At 58.6% G+C, this 17,592-nt stretch overlaps 6 protein-coding genes across 6 annotated transcripts; 4 read left to right on the plus strand and 2 right to left on the minus strand.

The window, feature by feature from the left end:
- Positions 1 to 2,215: 2,215 nt before the first annotated feature.
- MYCTH_57398 (uncharacterized protein) lies at positions 2,216 to 2,371 on the minus strand (the record flags this gene model as incomplete). The annotated part of the gene is made up of 1 exon (XM_003667023.1): positions 2,216 to 2,371. The coding sequence occupies one exon, from the start codon at positions 2,369 to 2,371 to the stop codon at positions 2,216 to 2,218; it is 156 nt and encodes a 51-aa protein (XP_003667071.1).
- A 41-nt stretch (positions 2,372 to 2,412) lies between these two features.
- MYCTH_2312429 (uncharacterized protein) lies at positions 2,413 to 3,230 on the plus strand. The gene has a single exon (XM_003667024.1). It carries the CDS (start codon positions 2,443 to 2,445, stop codon positions 2,905 to 2,907), a length of 465 nt encoding a protein of 154 aa, XP_003667072.1. The 5' UTR covers positions 2,413 to 2,442; the 3' UTR covers positions 2,908 to 3,230.
- A 1-nt stretch (position 3,231) lies between these two features.
- Positions 3,232 to 3,748, plus strand: MYCTH_2312431 (uncharacterized protein). The gene has a single exon (XM_003667025.1). The coding sequence runs from the start codon at positions 3,268 to 3,270 to the stop codon at positions 3,568 to 3,570; it is 303 nt and encodes a 100-aa protein (XP_003667073.1). The 5' UTR covers positions 3,232 to 3,267; the 3' UTR covers positions 3,571 to 3,748.
- Positions 3,749 to 4,531: 783 nt separating this feature from the next.
- MYCTH_2312433 (uncharacterized protein) lies at positions 4,532 to 6,992 on the plus strand. Its single transcript, XM_003667026.1, has 2 exons — positions 4,532 to 5,687; positions 5,744 to 6,992. The coding sequence occupies exons 1-2, from the start codon at positions 4,590 to 4,592 to the stop codon at positions 6,677 to 6,679; spliced, it is 2,034 nt and encodes a 677-aa protein (XP_003667074.1). The 5' UTR covers positions 4,532 to 4,589; the 3' UTR covers positions 6,680 to 6,992.
- A 999-nt stretch (positions 6,993 to 7,991) lies between these two features.
- Positions 7,992 to 12,092, plus strand: MYCTH_2312435 (uncharacterized protein). The gene is made up of 3 exons (XM_003667027.1): positions 7,992 to 9,288; positions 9,346 to 11,516; positions 11,683 to 12,092. Exons 1-2 carry the CDS (start codon positions 8,081 to 8,083, stop codon positions 11,240 to 11,242), a joined length of 3,105 nt encoding a protein of 1,034 aa, XP_003667075.1. The 5' UTR covers positions 7,992 to 8,080; the 3' UTR covers positions 11,243 to 11,516; positions 11,683 to 12,092.
- Positions 12,093 to 12,133: 41 nt separating this feature from the next.
- Positions 12,134 to 15,132, minus strand: MYCTH_104059 (uncharacterized protein; the record flags this gene model as incomplete). Its single annotated transcript, XM_003667028.1, has 9 exons — positions 12,134 to 13,519; positions 13,600 to 13,697; positions 13,752 to 14,082; positions 14,144 to 14,260; positions 14,324 to 14,577; positions 14,644 to 14,775; positions 14,833 to 14,852; positions 15,001 to 15,045; positions 15,116 to 15,132. The coding sequence occupies 9 exons, from the start codon at positions 15,130 to 15,132 to the stop codon at positions 12,134 to 12,136; spliced, it is 2,400 nt and encodes a 799-aa protein (XP_003667076.1).
- Positions 15,133 to 17,592: the final 2,460 nt, after the last annotated feature.

Below are 17,592 nucleotides of genomic sequence, written 5' to 3' on the forward strand. Positions count from 1 at the left end.
CTGATAGTCATCCGGCCCTCACCTTCTATGCCCGCGCCGTCCGACGAGCTGCAGCTGCGGGCCGCTGAAAAGTGGTGCAGTCTCCGCTCTGGCGACGGCAGGGGCTGACCGGCGAGGTCCGAGCTCCAGTCACCCGCCAGGGTGGGCGACCGTCTCTTCCCATGAGTCCACACGGTAAGCGCCTCTGGCCTGAGGCCGCTCGTCGGGAACGGGACACTGGAACTAGTACTCTGGTCACGATGGATTGTCCGTGGCGGTGTTGGCCAGACGGTCGAGGCAAGGCGGGCGCATTCGAGCAGCTCGGTCTGCTCGCATGCTCTTTTGTGGTTGTCTCCCGTCGGAGCAGCCTTCGGGAGGAGAGGAAGAGCGCAGTCTCGGCTACACACGATCAACCAAGGCGTTTCACTCCTCCACCAGCAGCTCGCCTCGCAGGAATCACCCCTTCTGGGAGTGAGCGAGGGCTGTCAGGTTACACACGGAAACGCCGACGGATGATACTACCCCTTCTCGCCGTGCTGTTACGCTCTCGGTACCTCGACTTCCACCTTTTTCACCCTGCATGCGCACCTAGTCCTCCTGACGACCCAGCCGACCCTCGCGGACCGCGCCGGGGCAAATACATCGCCCGACGCGTCATGGAACCCAACACCATGAGATCCCGACCAGGCGCATTAACCCGTCCTCGTAGGCTCCGTCCTACGTTACGACGGGACGCCAAAGCCCCTGCCCGTGTCTCTAGCACGGCCCTTTCCTCCGCCGGGGGCCTGAAACATGGTCGATCGGCACGGAGATGATAGCGCGGTTTTTTGAGGATGTATTTTGTCCGTGCGGTTACCTGCCCTCCTTTTTTTCCTGCCCATCCTTCGGGGTGGTGCCGGCGATGGGAGAGGAAACAAAAACTAGTCCCCGTTGGCAGTGCGACAACACACGGAGAGACCTGGCTTGGGTTGGGCTGTCGACTCTTGGTATGTTGCGGCTTTGGTTGCCGATTTTGGCCGGATCTGCCTCGACGACGACCGGATTCGGCTGCGGGCTTGGTGCTGTGGCAGGTTTTGACTCGTTGTGGGGGCCGGGTTTGAAGGTTGGGTCGACCGGCTGAAAACCAATGCGTCGAACTGGGTGCTCCGGATGAAGGGGCCTGCACGGGGACGGGCCGAGTCGCCGGGACCCATCTCGAGTTGGAGTCAAAGCTTCGTGCTTGTCTGGTGCCTGGAGCTCGTCCCCTGCAGCTGTCCGGATTCTGGGTTCCTTCAGGGAGGGCTTTGTGTTTGCGGTTCGACCGTTTGGAAAAGGACGGGCCCGTTGGTGGGTGGTCCTGGTTGTCCTCTCTCCAGAAATGGCGGGAGGGCAACCCCTCTTTTTGGAGGATAAGTGCCCTCTCTCTTCTGATTGATGGCGTGCTGCTGACCTTTCTGATAGTTACCAGGTGTCTTGACGCCACAGAAGTCATGCGAATCCTCTCTTCAACCGAGCTAGTGCTCCTTGTACCCTCTTCCTAGTAGGACCTGCCGGTCAGAGCCCGCTTGGTAGGGATGAAAATGACAGACCAGGCGAGACTCCAGGGTCACTGGAACATGTTCGGCGTAAAGATCGAGTAGGCGTGGTAAAGGTATATTGTCACCCGGAAGGAAGCAGAAAAAAAGAAACAATGAGATAGAGAGCAAAACTGGAAAGAGAAGAGTTGCACCCCACAGCTACTCCTGGCTTCGGGTTCCCACGTTGTACATGTTCCAAAGAAGACAGCAACTGCTCGAGTTGCGGCGTGACACCATTTCTCGGAACCCCTGAAAGAGATCTATGCACATGGAGCAATACTACCTCAGCCCCAACAGCGCCAGTGGCCAGGATGTGGGCATTTCGTTCCACAAACGGTACGCACGCCATTTTACGATGCGGACCTGGTTGGGCTCGCAGTACGGACTGCACTAGGCCACTAGTTATGGCTTGGACGCCGTGCGTCTGTTCCTGGGTTGATGACGAATGTTCAGGGGGCGGGCAGGCCAGAAATGCCGGGGGTTGGTGAGTTGTCTGCCAGAGCTTCTCAACCTGACAAACACACCGTAACTGATACGAAGCACATCCCAACAACTAACGACTGTTGCAAGCGCACAATACCTGCGAAGTACAGGACGAGGACCATGGTGAAAACTCGCCCGGTGTTGGGTGGCGCAGACCTGTCTTTTCTTTCGGCCGGGTAGGATTCGAGCATACGAAGTCAATTTCCGACACGCCCTAGTACGTACGACCATACCCAGTAGAAAGCACGGCATCCCGTCCGCTCTGCCTTAGTTAAGCTACTGAGGGCCCGAGTAGTAGTTGGGTCGGTGACGACCAGCGAATTCCGGGTGTTGTACGTGAATTTTTTCCCCATCGGTTTCGCCTTTTTTTTTAAAACCGTCATCACCCGTGACTGAGCGATTCAACGTTTCAACCGGCTCCACCATGCGCGGATCCACAAGGACAATGTTCCGCTTCGAACATGGCCAGATACTACAGGGCAGGAGATCCTCTTACACAATTGCTGCTGCTCTTCGCAACCGTCCGGGAGGACCATGGCTTGCCACGGACGTAGTTTTGCCGATTGTCTCTGCGGTGAACCTCTTTCTAACGCGGAGCAGTGGTCCGAATCAAGAGACAGTCACGGTGAAGACTGCACCGGCAAAGCGCCTTGATAACGAATCCCGGGTGCTCCGACTGTTCCAGGGGTGCGACTCGATCCGCCAGCTGGTCGATGAGGTCGAGGATCCTCGATCCTTGGTGCTCGAATATATGGACGACAATGTAGTCAACTTGTTGAAGACAAAACGTCTCCCTAGGGTTGAGGCCAAGCGTGCCCTCAAGGCCGCTGTTCAAGGGCTCATTGCGCTACATGATAAGAATATTGTTCACACAGCTGCGTTCTACTAATCAGATACCTATACAAATGTTTACTCTCCGGACATGGCGGACTAATTGGCACTGATCAACCTGTAGACATCAAACCCGACAACATCCTCGTCAAACAAAGTCCTGCCGGTGCCCTATACAAACTTGGCGATCTAGGTGACTCTTCTACACCAGACGTACCCTCGAACGATGGAGGTCATTTGATCGGTGCCGAACTCTTCTGTGCTCCAGAGGTACCGCTTGGAATTCCCTGGACAGTCAAAGCTGATATCTGGGGACTCGGTGCTACAGTAAGTTCTTTCCAAACGGAGCAACGTCCAGAAGTTCTAACGCCGGCCGTCATTAATTAATTAGGGCATCACTCTGATAACCGGCCGATATATGTTCTTACCGCGAAATGCCCCCCCTCCGGGCGATCCACAGCTATCCTTGCAAGTCCTCCAAATTCAGAATTACTTCTATGGCCCCATTAGCAGGCAAGCGCTCCACGGCCTGGCAGACGACTCGATCCTGCCGTTGCTGGAACAGTTCGAAAAGAATTATCAGCCATTCCCTTTATCGTCCGCCTCTCCCAAGATCACTCAGGAGGACCTTGATTTCTTCGGCCACATAATGAAGATCGACCCGAGACAGCGCCCAACTGCAAAGGAGATTTCGGGGCACCCATGGTTCAATGGTGTTTAGAAGTCCACAGCTATTAGCTCAACGGCCCCTCATTGACTATGGGTTGATACGCGTACTCATCATCAAGTTCAGCTCTAGTAATATGCAGGCTGAATTAACAAGACAAAGGAGGACATGAAAAGATTGCTTTGAGCTTCCAATGACCATGCTAGGCAGCGATGTTCTGCCTGCCTTCCGAGATCAGGCCGCCTAGCAGCTTATTTCTCGTGCGTACCAGTCCTGGGGCACGGCCGAGAAGGGCAGCAGCCCCGACTACCCCTGCGACATCCCGCCCGGCAAGGACCGGTGCGGCGACTCGACCTTCGAGGGCCAGACAGGCGACCCCTCCTCCCCGCTGGTGTCGGACTGCCTGCAGATCATCCGGAACATCGAGGGCGACGCGTCCACCCCATCATATTGTTATTGAATCCTAGCCTGGCGGCATGCTCAGATTCGGGCGACGGCGTACAAAAAAGACGAGGGATCAGGTCCAACTCCGGTAATATCGATGAGGGAAACAGGGATGGCTTATGGTCAGGTAGGTACGAGAAGTGGCAGGTAGCGATGGTGGTGATGATGTAAGCGTGCGCATCGTCACAGCCAGCAGCACTCGGCCCCTCTAGAGACGACAGCGGCAGCGCCAGCAGCAACAGCAGGGCGGGGGGAGCGGTCTTAGGGGGGAGCGCACCCACCGGACAAGATGTTGTAGGCATCCGGTGCTAGATAAGGGCCCCAAGCCAGTTGAGGGGCGGTTCTCGAAATTAAATCGACCGCCCGAGCCGAAAATCTTGGGTCCTATGGCCATTGCGGTCTTTCGAGACCGAGACCGAGACCGTGTGGAGGGACAGATTCAAGTGGTCACCATCTTATTAATACATCGAGGGGAGAGGCAGGGTTAGGGTTAGAAACACGAACTATGTCTTGGCACCTCGTGACAGCGCGTAAAGTGTTTTTTTTGAGACGCGCTTTCGCAACCCCACCGCGACTCTCGTAGCACGTAATAGCACCACTAAATAAGTGGTCGGCTTCTGACGGCCACGATGGCGCCCCGGCGTGAGATCCTCGACTCGGAAGATGACGGGAGCGACTTTGGCGACTGTTCGGAGCCCGCACACGCCGAGTCACACGAGATAGAAACTGCCGGGGAAGGACCCCACGAAGCCGTGGGCGTGGGCGCGTCAAACAACCCGAGCACCGACTCGGCCGATCCGGCGTTTTCCCAACCCATCTCCGACGGGCAACGGGGCGTCTCTGACGTAAAAGAGGCCGCTCCTGATGCAGGACCCAATGACGCCTCCGTCTCTGCCTGGACCGATATGTCCTCGGCACCGCCCCCGGGCAAGAAACCACAAATCGAGGATTCATTACTGACCTCCATCACCGACCCGGCGCCGAAGGGCCGAGAGTCTAGAAGAACCACCACCCGAAATGTTGGTCAGGCGGAGACCATCGATCTGACCAACGTTACCACGCCAAGGAAAGGGGCCGCGAGCGAGACCAGTGACGTGTGGGACGTCCCGCCTTCGACCAACTCGCAGAGAGCGACAAGGACGGCCGGCAAGCGGAAGGCTGCACAGCTCAGCCTCGAACAGGAGCCGATGCGCAGGACCCCGCCGCCGGACACCCAAGACCCGTATGCCTTTCCCGACGCCACGCCGCCGAGGAAAAGGAGCAGGCGCGGGACACCTTCCAGCTCGGCTCGGCAACCACCTGCTTCCAGTCCCGTGATGCTCATACCAACAGAGGAGCTTCCATGCTCGGACAGGCGAACACGAAGCAGTGGGAGGAAGAAGGTCGGCTCGGATGGGGTGGGATCCACCCTCCCAGACACCGCCCCTCCGTCGCTCTATGTCACCCAGAGCGCCCTTACCGCCAGCCAGAAGCGAGAGTTCCAAGTGGTGGACCTGTCCTCTGAGCCCATGCCTGGGGTGCCTAGGGAGTCTGAAGTGCATGAGGAGTTCTCGGCTGCACAATCGTCGGGAGCGGGGGAGATGTACAGGTCAAGCATGGCCACGACCATTGCTTATCCGACTCCGAGCCGTGTTGCGCTGCAGCGGCGACTGCCCGATGTTCCAGGGGAAATGGGTGATGACTGTGCTTCCTCCCGCACCTCACCGGGTTGCGATGTCGGCTATCAGGTTCGTCCCCCATGGGCTGCTTACACACGAGACGCGGATGGCTAATCGCGCTTCAGCAATCCTCTCCCGACGTACTCGCCGACATGACCAGCACTACTGCTCTGAGATCGAGAAGGGGTAGTAAAGCGAAGGACGCATCTTTGACGGGACCTGAATTGTCCGAACGCGAGCCGCCTTCGTCAGCACGAAGGGCAAAGAAGAGGAAGGTTGTCCGAGAAATAGAGGATGGCCATCAGGAACCAGACCCTTTGGGAACGACTCGGGAGAATACGGAAACACCTCCGCAAGCGACAGAAACCCAGCGCGGTTTCGTTGAAGACCTCTCTCACATTGCGGCGCAATCAGGGAAGGACGTGAATGACGAAGACTTTGTTCCCGAGGCCGACCCAACCGATGCTGAAGTGATGGAGAAACAGGGGCCAACGCCCAAACCTGCCGCCAAGGGTAAAAAAGGCAAAAAGAGAAAGGGTTCCAGAACCCAAGCGGCCGCCCCCGAGCCTGACGAGCCGGCACAGACAAGCCTGGTTGCGCCGGCGGAGACGTCCCCTGGAGCGGCAGAGACCGCAGAGCCGCCGGCGAAACGGAAGCGTGGCCGCCCTCGCAAGTCCGACGCCAGCAAGCCCCAACCTGAGCCGGAATCGGAGGAGCAAGTCCCCGAGCAGCAGCCCGAAAAGGACGCTGGGCCCGAGCCTGAAGCCCACACCGCGCCTCAACCCCTGGCCGAGGTCGATCGTCACAACTCGCAACCTGACCCGAGAGTGGCTGCCAGCGACGCTGGTGACACCATCGGAGAAACCGAGTCCGGGGAGAAGGAGAACAAGGTAGCGGTGGAGAAGGATGCGGCGGCAACGGACAAGGTAGCGGAGAAGGAAAAGCAACAAGCGGCCAAGGATATCATCAAGCCGGCGCTCCCGAAGGTGCAGTACCGCGTGGGCCTGAGCAGGAGGACCCGGATTGCGCCGCTGCTAAAGAGTTTGAAGAGGGCTGCGTGAGGATGGGCGAAAGGACAGGTGGACGGTCGGCGTTTCATTAGGAAGCGAGGAACGGGAGGGGCGCTATGAACGGGACGCAAATGACTCCGTGGGCCGGGTGGGACAAGGCGTTGAATATCTTGCTTGATGATACCCATTTTTGCTTTGCTTCACTCATTGACATCGTGAGCAGTTCAATTCTTTCTTGCTTCCTGTTTTTCTTGACGAGAGCACCGGAGCAGATGGACGTCGGCAAATTCTACCTTAGATACCTCACGGTATCAAAACTATGTTTCACTGCATTGTCAGGTAAAAGCAATAGTTAATAAGAAAGCAAACCCAAAGACGAAGCATGTGAAACCCCAACTTAAATCGTGGTCAAAGTCCCGCCGAGAACCTTCCTCGGTGCCGGCTGTCCCTGACGCGTCGGGCAAACACCACCACCACCATTGTCTCTTCTTCTCTCTGCGCCGTACATCCCCCGCCGGGATTGTCCCCGCAGCGATGATGTGCGCGCACCTCTTCAAACCCCCCAGCGCGCCCCGTGTCCCAGGCTGACGAGGACGCTCTGGAGCCCCGTCCAAAGGTCTGTTTTGGGGGGTTGGGGTTTGCGAAGCTGTGTTTGTTTGGCTGATGCAGGCAGTAGTCAAAGCTCAGAGGTAGGGTATTGTGATTGAAAAGGCGTTGTTTGTATGTATATACATCCCTTTTTTTTCCCGGAAAGTAAATGTGAAACTAAGTGTGTAAAAGTTCGTTCGAAAATACTACGTTTGAAGGCAGCAAGGCAATTTAATTAATTGCAGAGTGTCTCTAATTCTTCCTGTTTGGGTAATGGTGTTGAGGAGTGGTAATTTGTGGGGCTCCCTCAAGCGGGATGCGACTTAGCGGTTGGCAGTGCTATTCCGAACACATATTAGCGTGCTCTCTTCATGCCGACAGCCAGCCTTAACGGCAAGGCGGCGAATCAAACAGGCTGGGAATGCGGCAGGCATCTCCCCAGCTTTGGCTGCGGAGCCGGCGAACCACGTCATCTGTGCACCAAACGGCATGGACTCGACTGGCCCCGGTTGCCTTGCCATGTCTCGGTCCTAAACCAGCCAGCTCCTACCGCATTATCCTGCTTGTCTCGTTTTTTTCTCTCTTTATTTTTCCACGACAAATCTCAACTCTAGGTTCACCTCGAAACCGATATTGTCCCACATGCCGCTGCCATAAGTTCACACTGTTGACGGGCGGTGTGTAACTGCCTGCACTTCGACCCTTCCTTCCCAGAGGGGTTGACAAGAAACCAAGTAGTTATGCCTGTTCGGCAACTCCACCTACCAAGCCAGACCTTCCGTTTTTTGACCAGCCAAATTCTGTATCACCCCTCCAGCCCCGCTAACCTCCTCTTCTCTCTCTCTCGACCAGGTCCCGCCCACAATGACTACTACCTCCCACCCCCGATCGCACACCCTCACCCCGCCATGCCGCCTCGCCCCAGCTCCCTCCCCGGCACCAACACCCGGGCTCGAGGACATTCCCCCGCTCCGGGCACAGTTCTTCTATGCCTCGCACATCCCCATCGATGACCCCCTCTCGCCAGCGACCATCGCCGGCTCTTCCTCGTCGTCTTCGTCCGCCGACAAGTCGAAGCCCTCCTCCTCCAAGCTCCCGCTCCGCCCCTTCTCGCCCGGCGACAACGCTGCGCTCGAGCGCGCCTGGCTGGGGCTGGGCTCCGACCGCCACCGCCGCATCCACGCGCTGTCGCGCCGCGACAGAAGCCCCGCCAGCGGCCTGTCGAGTGAGAACGCCGAGAAGCTGGCGGCCATCGTCGCCGCGCTCGCGGCCAAGCATCACGAGAAGCATGACCGGGAAGGGCAGCAGGCGTCTGGCGCCGCAGGGGTCGCTGCTACTGCTACTACGGCGGCGGCGGCGGCGGACGGGGGGCTGGCGACTGACTCGTCGGCCATGATGGATGCTCCCCTCGAGAATGACGGGGTGTCGCTCTGCTGCGCCGAGCTGGCCATGGACGCGTCGGCGGAGCTGAGGCGAGAGTTTTGCGCCGTCACGAGGCGCAGGCAGCCGGCCCTGGACCACGACCGCGTCTTGGAGGGCGTCATGGCGCAGCTGGCCAGGTTGAGGATGGAGGCTGAGGGGACGGCCGCGAGGCAGCCGTGTGACTCGGGCTTGTCTTCCACCGCGCCGGGGGCGGGCCCGGCGTTGCATGCCGTCGGAAGCCTTGGGGCGAGGTCCTCCACCACGCCGCCCGTGGACGGGGCTCCTCCTCCCCTCGCATCCAGCTTGCCCGTTGGGGGGCTTGTGCCCGCACGCCCGCCGGTGTTGGATGATGGCATCTCGGGAAAGCCGTTTGTGAGGGTGGAGCCGGCACCGCGGTCGAACAGGTCGTCCGGGATAGCGACCCCGGATGACAGGCCGGCAAAGAATGTGCTCCGAAGCAGGGCCCGGGGCGACAGTCGGGCGTCTGCTCGTGGGCGGCCAGCTGCGGAACGGCTGGAGGACTCGGTCGAGGTGCCCGTGGGCATCTCGAGGCTCCACATGGTCTCGCTGCCCGTTCTTCAGATGAAGCCAATCTACTGGTCTCCGGTCAACGACATTGCCACGGTGTTGAGAGCCACGTGGTTCTACAGGTAAGGCGCGCGTCTCTGATACGTTCTCGAGACTCTCTTGCTAACCTCTCGATGTAGAGATACCATGGTGCCCGTGGAGCCCATGGTCGCGAACCAACTCGAGGCAGGTTACCGCGAGCTTCGGCCGTGGACAGAGACCTGGAGGGATGAGATCAGGTCTGCTCTCGACGTCGGACCCCTGGGCGAGGAGAAAATCTCCCATCGACTGTGGCCGGAAGTGCCTGACAAGCGGCACAAGAACAAAGACGGCCTGCTGCCAGAGCCGCCGATATCGAGTGACCCGTTTTGCGCCGCCAGGTGTTTTAGCGGAGAGGCGGCTACGGAAGGATCGCTGGAACCGGTCCATGCGGAGGAAAATACGGCGCTGCCGCCTCCAGAGTCTAGAATGTATTCAAATCATCATGTCATCTACAAGGATGGTTCGACTGCGTTCTTGCTGAAGCCCAGCCAGAAGCCGTCCGCTTATTATGGCAGAAGACCTCTCTCGAAGATCATGAAAGGCATCACAGTAGGCCTGCCTGTTGTGCGTGGGTTTGATCGTGCCGCCTGGGAACGAGTGCACGATAAGGGGGCGAGCTCGCGGGGCAAGAGCGCGGCCGCCTTGACCCCGGAGGCGGAACTACGCCAGATCGCCGAGCAAGGCGGCTGCCCGGGATGCCAGCTCGACAAGGACCGGGGCCAGGTGACCGACCTGGTTCTTGTCATCCACGGTATTGGGCAGAAGCTCTCGGAACGCGTCGAGAGCTTCCATTTCACCCACGCAGTCAACGCCTTCCGGAGGGCCATCAACATTGAGCTCGAAAACCCGGCTGTCAAGTCTGTGCTCCGCCCCGGGCAGAACGGTATCATGGTGTTGCCAGTCAACTGGCGTCATCTTCTAAGTTTTGAAGACGAGAATCCCCCTCGCCAAGAGCACAGGACGGCCTATTGCCCGGAGGGTTTCACTCTGAAGGATATCGAGCCACCTACGATCCCCGCGGTCCGGAGCATGATCTCGGACGTCATGTTTGACATCCCGTACTACATGTCGCACCTCAAACCCAAGATGATAGCCGCCCTTGTCGGCGAGGCCAACCGCGTCTACCGTCTGTGGTGCAGCAACAACCCGGGCTTCTCCGAGAAGGGGCGCGTCCACCTGATCGCGCACTCCCTCGGCAGCGCCATGGCGATCGAAGTCCTCTCCAAACAACCCACCCGCGTCCCCCGCCCGCTGGACCTCTCCAAATCTACCCCGGATACCCGCTTCTTCGAGTTCGACACAACCAACCTCTTCTTGCTCGGTAGCCCCGCGGGCTTCTTCCTCCTCCTCGAGCGCAGCGGCCTGGTCCCGCGGCGGGGCCGCCTCAAGCCGGGCGCCGACGCTGCCGATACAGTTGCCAAGGACGTGGTCGGCGATGTCGGCATGTTCGGCTGCATCGCCGTCGACAACATCTACAACATCCTCGCCAAGGAAGACCCCATCGCCTACCTGCTCAACGGGACCATCGACCCAATCTACGCCGCCAGCCTCAAGACGGCCTATGTCCCGAGCACTAACACCTCCTTCTTCCAATCCGTCGGCAACGCCGTGCGCGGCCTAACTGGTACTTCTCGTCACCCCGCCGCCGCCGCCGCCGCCGCAACGGCTTCCGAGCTGGGGAAGCGGCCGCCGCTCACTGCGCGCCTGCCGTCGCAGCTGGAGTTGGAGGTGCACGACTTCACGCGGGAGGAGATTGCAGAGCGCAAGGCGTTTCTGCTCAACGACAATGGGCAGATCGACTACTTTCTGCGGTCGGGCGGCGGCCCGCTCGAGATCCAGTACCTCAATATGCTGAGCGCCCACACGAGCTACTGGACCAACCAGGACTTGGTCCGGCTGCTGTGTGTCGAGATTGGCCGAGAGCCCGGAAAGGCCCATGCGTTGGCTTCGATGAGGGCCGTCAAGACCAAGGGGCGTATTCTCGGACAGTTTTGATCACGAACATTTAATCAGCAGCCCTGGATACGGGCGTGTGTGGGTGGCGGCTGTTGTGTGGAGTAGCAATATATCATGGCGAAAAGGAGTTCGGGTTATTGCCGTAGGTCAGGACAGGGAGCGTGTTTCTTCATCATCAGCATCTTGTCGTCGTCGTGATGTAGCGACAAAGGCGGGTTTGGTGCTTGTAGTAGTAGTTGTAGGGGACGAATTGTTTTTCATGGCATTGATACAATATACCCTTTGGACCAAGACACTACTAGATTACAACGGCGTATGTATCTTAATTTTCTTACATCTCTCTCCCTCGAAACATGTGCGTACCTCCCTGTCCCCTAAAGCGCTGAGGTTTCCTGTGGAGGACGTCTTCGTCTCCTCGCCGAAAAAAAAAACGTCATATTTGTTTGCGAACTGATCTGTGGCTGACTAGATAGATCTAGACAGGCTTGTCGATAGACGACCTCCAAGTCAGCGATGAATGGAGCCCGAAGGACCGAGGCTACCTACATAGAGATTCGTAACGGCTTCGTCGTTACCGAGGAGGAATGGTTGTATCTACCAATTGGAAAATGGCTATAGACGCGTGCTGAAATCCCGGGGACTACGTTAGGTGTAAACGATGTTGTGATTAAGTACATTGATAAGAAGACATGATGAGGTGGCCGGTAGTCCTCGAAGGAGATAATGATACAAGCTGTCGTGTTGGGAACTGGAGCTGCTATTCTTCAGCTGGAGCAGAGAACTAGTGTTTTTCATCCCATCGAACCTCGTCATTTCTTGATTGGTAAAGGTGGTGGCACCGCCATTACCCAGCCATTACCCATCTAGGAAAAAAAAAAAAAAAAAAAAGAGGAGTTACCTCCTTCCTGCGCCCGGGAAGAGGCTCTCCCTTCAGCCCTGCTTGTTGTCGAGGGCCATCAACTCGGCCTCGTCGTCATCGTCCATGTCGTAGTCGCTCACCCCGCCGTCCTCGGCGACGGCCGCCTGGGCAGCCAGCGCCGGGTTCAGCTCCCTCTCCCGCTGGGCCTGCAGCTCCTTGATGCGCTCCTCGTCCATCTTCTCCTGGTGCCGGCGCAGGTCGTCAATGCTCCAGGTGCTGATGCCCTCCTGGTCCTTGGCGCGGAACGGCTGGGCCATGGTGCGCAGGAAGCGGCGGGCGCTGCTGACGGCCATGTCGGTGCTCAGGTTGACGTCGGCGTCGAGCAGGGCCTGGCTGATCCACTTGGGCAGCTGGGCGCGCTTGCGCTGGAAGCGCCGGTCCGCGAGCACCATGAGCCCGTAGTCGTCCTTGCCGCGCAGCACGCGGCCCAGGCACTGGGCGGCGTGGCGCATGGCGTCGAACGAGAGGAAGTCGTTCTCGCGGATCCGGTACGTCTCCCGGAGGAACTCGAGGCGGGCCTTGAGGATGCGCGACTCGGTGTACTGGAAGGGCACGCCGATGCAGAGCACCGTGCGGCCGTACTGGTGGTCAAAGTCGATGCCCTCCGAGACCTTGCCGCGCGCGACGCAGAGGAGCACCGCCCCGCGCCCGTTGCAGCAGGCGGTCCGGTACGTCTCGAGAGCGAGCGACGTCTCCTGCGCGTCGGGCGTCTCGACCAGGATGAGCTTGTACTTCCAGACCTCGTCCAGGATGCCCATCCCCTGCCACATGCTGATGATGGACTCCATGTAGAGGTAGGACGGGAAGAAGACGACCATGCCGTCGGGCGTGATCTTGGCGAACTCGGTCAGGAGGTTCCCGTAGTTGCGCACCACGCTGGGCTCGTTGCGGACCTGGAAGCTCGTCGAGATGGACGCCTGATCGCTTCCGCGAGTGACAATCATGGGCAGGAAGGATCGCCGGGCCAGCGTCATGCTGTAAGACTCCTGGACGACGGTGGGGAAGTTGAGCATCTTCGGGTACATCTCCAGCGGAGACAGAGTTCCCGAGGTGATGACGACGGAGCTGAAGCGGTCGAACACGGGCTTGATGGCAATGGCGGCGTCCAAGCAGGTGAAGTGGAGGACCGGATTCGGCACCTCGGCCGTGTCCGATTCGAACGGCTCCAGGATCAAGAGGAATCCCTTCTCGTAAGTTGCCACAAGAGTCGCAAAAGTAGCGACTTCTTGGAGCGGCTGGTAGTCTTCGATGTTGGTGAGCTCAAGCGTCCTCACCAGCGACGTCAGTCGCTCGGCACAGAACCGCAGTGGTTTCTTCTCGATAAACGTATGCTCTTTGAGGTGGGCGAGGAAAGATGGCGGAGTTTCGGATATCACCTGGCGAACCTTCATCCTGGTCTAGGGAACGGTCAGCGCCATGCGTGCTCAACGTCCAGCCATCCGGCAGCCCGGGGGCGGAGTGGGGGGTGAATCCTGACCTTGAGATATTCGATGAACCTCCGAAGAAAGGCGACAAAGTGCTCCGCTCGCCTGATGTTTCCAGGCACGGCTTCCTTGAGCAAGTCATCAGGAAGCGCTGAGAACGCGGTTAGCGAAATGGCCCAGTAGGAAAGTTGGCGGTGGAGCATACTAGGGTTCGCCATGAAGGAGTCCTCCTGGCGGCCGTCGTCGGCGCCTTTGAGGCCCTCGACTAGTTTCTCGTACTCGTCCTGAAGCTTCTGCTGGTCCGATTCCCTCATCTCGTTGATCTTGTTCTCCAGGTTCTGAGCTCCTCTGGTGGCTTTCCTCAGCGAATCGTCGGTGATGTCGGTGCTCAAGGCCTCGATGCACACATTGTCGATATTGTGGGCTTCATCAAACACGACGATGCAATCCTTAGACAGCTCTCTGGAGACGCGCTCGGCGATTTTGGGATCCAGGAGATAGTGGTACGAGTAGATGATGACATTGCAGTATTGCATCTGTAACAGAGTCAGGGAGTCGCGCAAGAGCATCTCAACCAAAGCACAAGGCCGACCATACCATCCGCCGAGCAGTGAAGTAAGGACACTGCTTGTGCTGCTCGCCGTATCGCAGGATGCCATCGAACGTCCAGACGCCGTTGGGAATGAGGTTGTGCGGCTCAAGGAGGTCGAGGTTCTGGGAGGAAAGATAGAATAATCAGCGCAGAGGACAAGGCGTAGGATGGGAGGTTGTGCTCACGTCGTGATAGACACAAACTTCAACATCCTCGCCCTTTTCCTTCTTTTCCTTGATGAAACCAGCGGTTAGGCTGCGGCAGCGCGCATCGACGACGTTACCGCTCTTCTCCCGCTTTACCGACGGGTGCAGGCAGAGATTCTTTCGACTGGTGAGACCGAGGCCCCTGAACTCCTCCTCGTAGCCGAGCCGTTCCGCACGGAACTTCATGAGGGCCTTGAGCTCCACCAACGCCTTCTCGATCTCGGACATTGTCCCTGGGGAGAGCCGGTCAGCCACGGCAGCTCGCAATTTGATTTGATGACCGGAAGATAGCGGCGTACGGGAGCAGTAGATGAGCTTGCGATGTGACGGGTAGTACTGCTGGTAGGCCACGATGAGGGACAGCAGCGTTACGGTCTTCCCTGTGCCCGAAGGCATCTCGAGCACGCAGTTTCCCCCAGCATCGAGCGTCTCTAGCGCTGGTTAGCAACGGGCCCGAGATCCCCGTTCCGTCCCGGGAAGCCGCTCACTTTTCAAGTCCACCATGTAGCTAGAGCAGAACAGAGCAGAGCAGAGCAGAGCATTCCGGGTCAGCCAGAATCACCATCACACGAAGGACCCCTCAGACATACGCATATTGCTCTGACGACGCGTTAGCAGCGTGATTACGAGACAGAAATCAGGCCTCGACGAAGGACTTGCCTGGGTAGATGCGGGGATAGGGAAAGAGGACGGGCAGGTCACTGTCGCCGTGTCAGCCAAGAAAGCGGATGCGGTTCCGACACGGACACAGGCCGTTGCCGTCGGGCATACTCAATGTTGAACTCCATTTTGGGCGTCTATATTGATGGACGAGCGACTACTACGACTCGAAAGCGGTGCTCTATTGCCGCGCGCGGGCGTCTCGATGGAGCTGCGCCCAAGATTCGCGCACCCGTTGGGAGGGAGCTTTGCGTTGCTTCTTCCTCCCCGAGTTCGCAAGAGCCGGAAACCCGAGACGGGTTCCTGCCCGCTCCTATCCGCGATCCGTCAACCCTATTACTGATCCTTTCACCGGGCACAATGTTGCGAACGCCTTGATGAATCGCGAGGCTAGCAAAACGAGCTGGCGGCTTGATGTTCTGGGAAGTTTGGTTGAAAGGTCACCGTGTGGGGCTTGCTGCCTATTCTGTTGAGTTGCAAATCTGCGCCGAAGTCGATGAACGGCCAAAGCTTCAGCAGGTTCCTCGGTCGCTCAGCACACCGAGGTGAGCAGAGTCTTGGCGGCACCAGGCGAAAGCCCGTTACCCCATTTTTCCCACCAGTCATCCAGGCTCCCCCTCCCCAAACTACACGACGGAGCAGAAATGTGTTCGTCGTACGGGAGCGTAAGCCATCAAAAATCGGATCAACCGTTGTCGTTGAGTTCAACTCCGACAACCATGACACGCGGCACGCGGAAAGGTTCCGTCATGCAGGGCCGAGTCTCTTGGTCGCCGACCATCGAAATTGACACAGCGTTAAGGTCGCCTATCACGGTTGCGTTCGGGCACCCAAACGATGTCCGCTACGGAGTACCATCGTGCAATCCCACCGTTACACGAGGGCCCCGGTGCACTGGCGAGGGTCTTCGCAGTATAGGCCCGTCGACGGCAATTCCGATCCGTCCCTCCCACTCTTCATAGTATTACTGCTTTGTCCACCAACCACGCTCCACCGCCGACAGACACCATGCATGCCTCTGCGCGCATTGCACCACTGCCAAGTCTGAGACCTGGGTCGAATGTCGTCTCGCTTCTGCCGTGAAGACCTTCTAGAGACGTTCCATGCATCATATCAGCAGCAGTAATCTGCGCCAGTCACCACGACCCGTCGGCTACCCCGCGGTTGCGTTGCACTACCTGTACTAGTAGGCCCAGAAGCTAAGATGCTCGCCGAGGGGCATTGTTGAGGGGCCATGGGGGTCACGGGCAGGTCCGCGGGGCAGAGGCGAGGGAAGAACAAGAGGTGCCCCAAGCTTTCCTCCCGCCGCCGCCGGTCTATCCGTGCTTTGCGCCCGTCACGCCGTAAAAGTTCATGCCCGGGTTCCGAGCAGATCTCCACGTGGATGTGGATGGCCGCCCGCCCTCGTGGGACCCCCCCGGGGAGACGTTCCAACGCTGCCCGGACCGCGGGAGATCCGTGTCTCTTCCCGCATCGCCCAGTCCAGAGCAGCAGCCACCTACTAGCCAGCAATCAGATCATGGACCAAGCGGAGCGTCGTCGTGTTATCCCCCACCTCCACACCCCGGTTGTCGTTTCAAACGCATCTGTTTTTAGCAACCCTAGGCTGAGAAGCAATCTTTACAGTTGACGGGAGTCTGTGTGTCTCTCTGCAGCTAACGGCGGATTCCCTCGAGGATCGCATGTTTCAAGACATGCCAAGGAGGGCGTTGTTCGAATTCCACACCCCTCCCCCCCACCCCCCCCCCCCGGGTCCCTCACGCATGCCGCTCTTCCAAACCGGCCTACCCGAAAGTGTCTTACGCCGCCAGCCTGCATCTTGGTGTGTAACCTCAACACACCATAAAGCCCTCTTCTGCTGATGGTGGCCATTTCATTTACAGCTCCCTCGTATGAGTGCGTCAGACTGGATGTCTGACCTGCCGGTCGGGAGTCATCACTGGCCGAAGGGCGTGTTCTCCGCGCAGCTGGACCGCGTAAGCTGCATGCACAGAAGCTTTCCAGAACACTCTCCCGAAACGCTACAGGGCGAACGCAGGGGTGCGGCTGAGGGGCTGAGGGAGGAGATCTGGCTGGTCCGGTGATCCCGTGCTGCCCATCTTGATAACTCAATCGGTTCGCGACTTTCGACCGTTGCGGGCCCAGCTGGCTGCAAGGCATGGTGTTCCGGTGACGAGCAGAGAGGGCCCCCGTGGGGTCCGCGTGTCCTGCCGCCGACGGGCTACCCAATGCTCGACTGTATGTACACTCCGTCGGCGTGATCGAAGTCTGCCTCAGGGCCCTCTCCCCCCTCCAGCCTAGGGTCTTGGACAGTTACTGTGTAGAAGCGAGGGCGAGAATGTAACGGCCGTTGATCCCACTACGACGCTGCTCACGGGCAAGCCGATGAAGGCTTATCACATCATTTGACCGCGGGACCGTCCGTTTCCCCCGGGTCCTTCCTGTATCAGCAACGCTCATGCTTACATAGCAAGTATGTTCTAGTCTTGTATTTTTTTGGGGGTTTTTTTCGGTTTTTTTTTTTTTTTGGGGGGGGGGGGGGGGGAGCGAAAGAAACGACCGGGAGCGGGTGCTGGGGAGAGCAGATG

Source organism: Thermothelomyces thermophilus, chromosome 7, assembly GCF_000226095.1.
Source record: "Thermothelomyces thermophilus ATCC 42464 chromosome 7, complete sequence".
NCBI lineage: Eukaryota > Fungi > Ascomycota > Sordariomycetes > Sordariales > Chaetomiaceae > Thermothelomyces > Thermothelomyces thermophilus.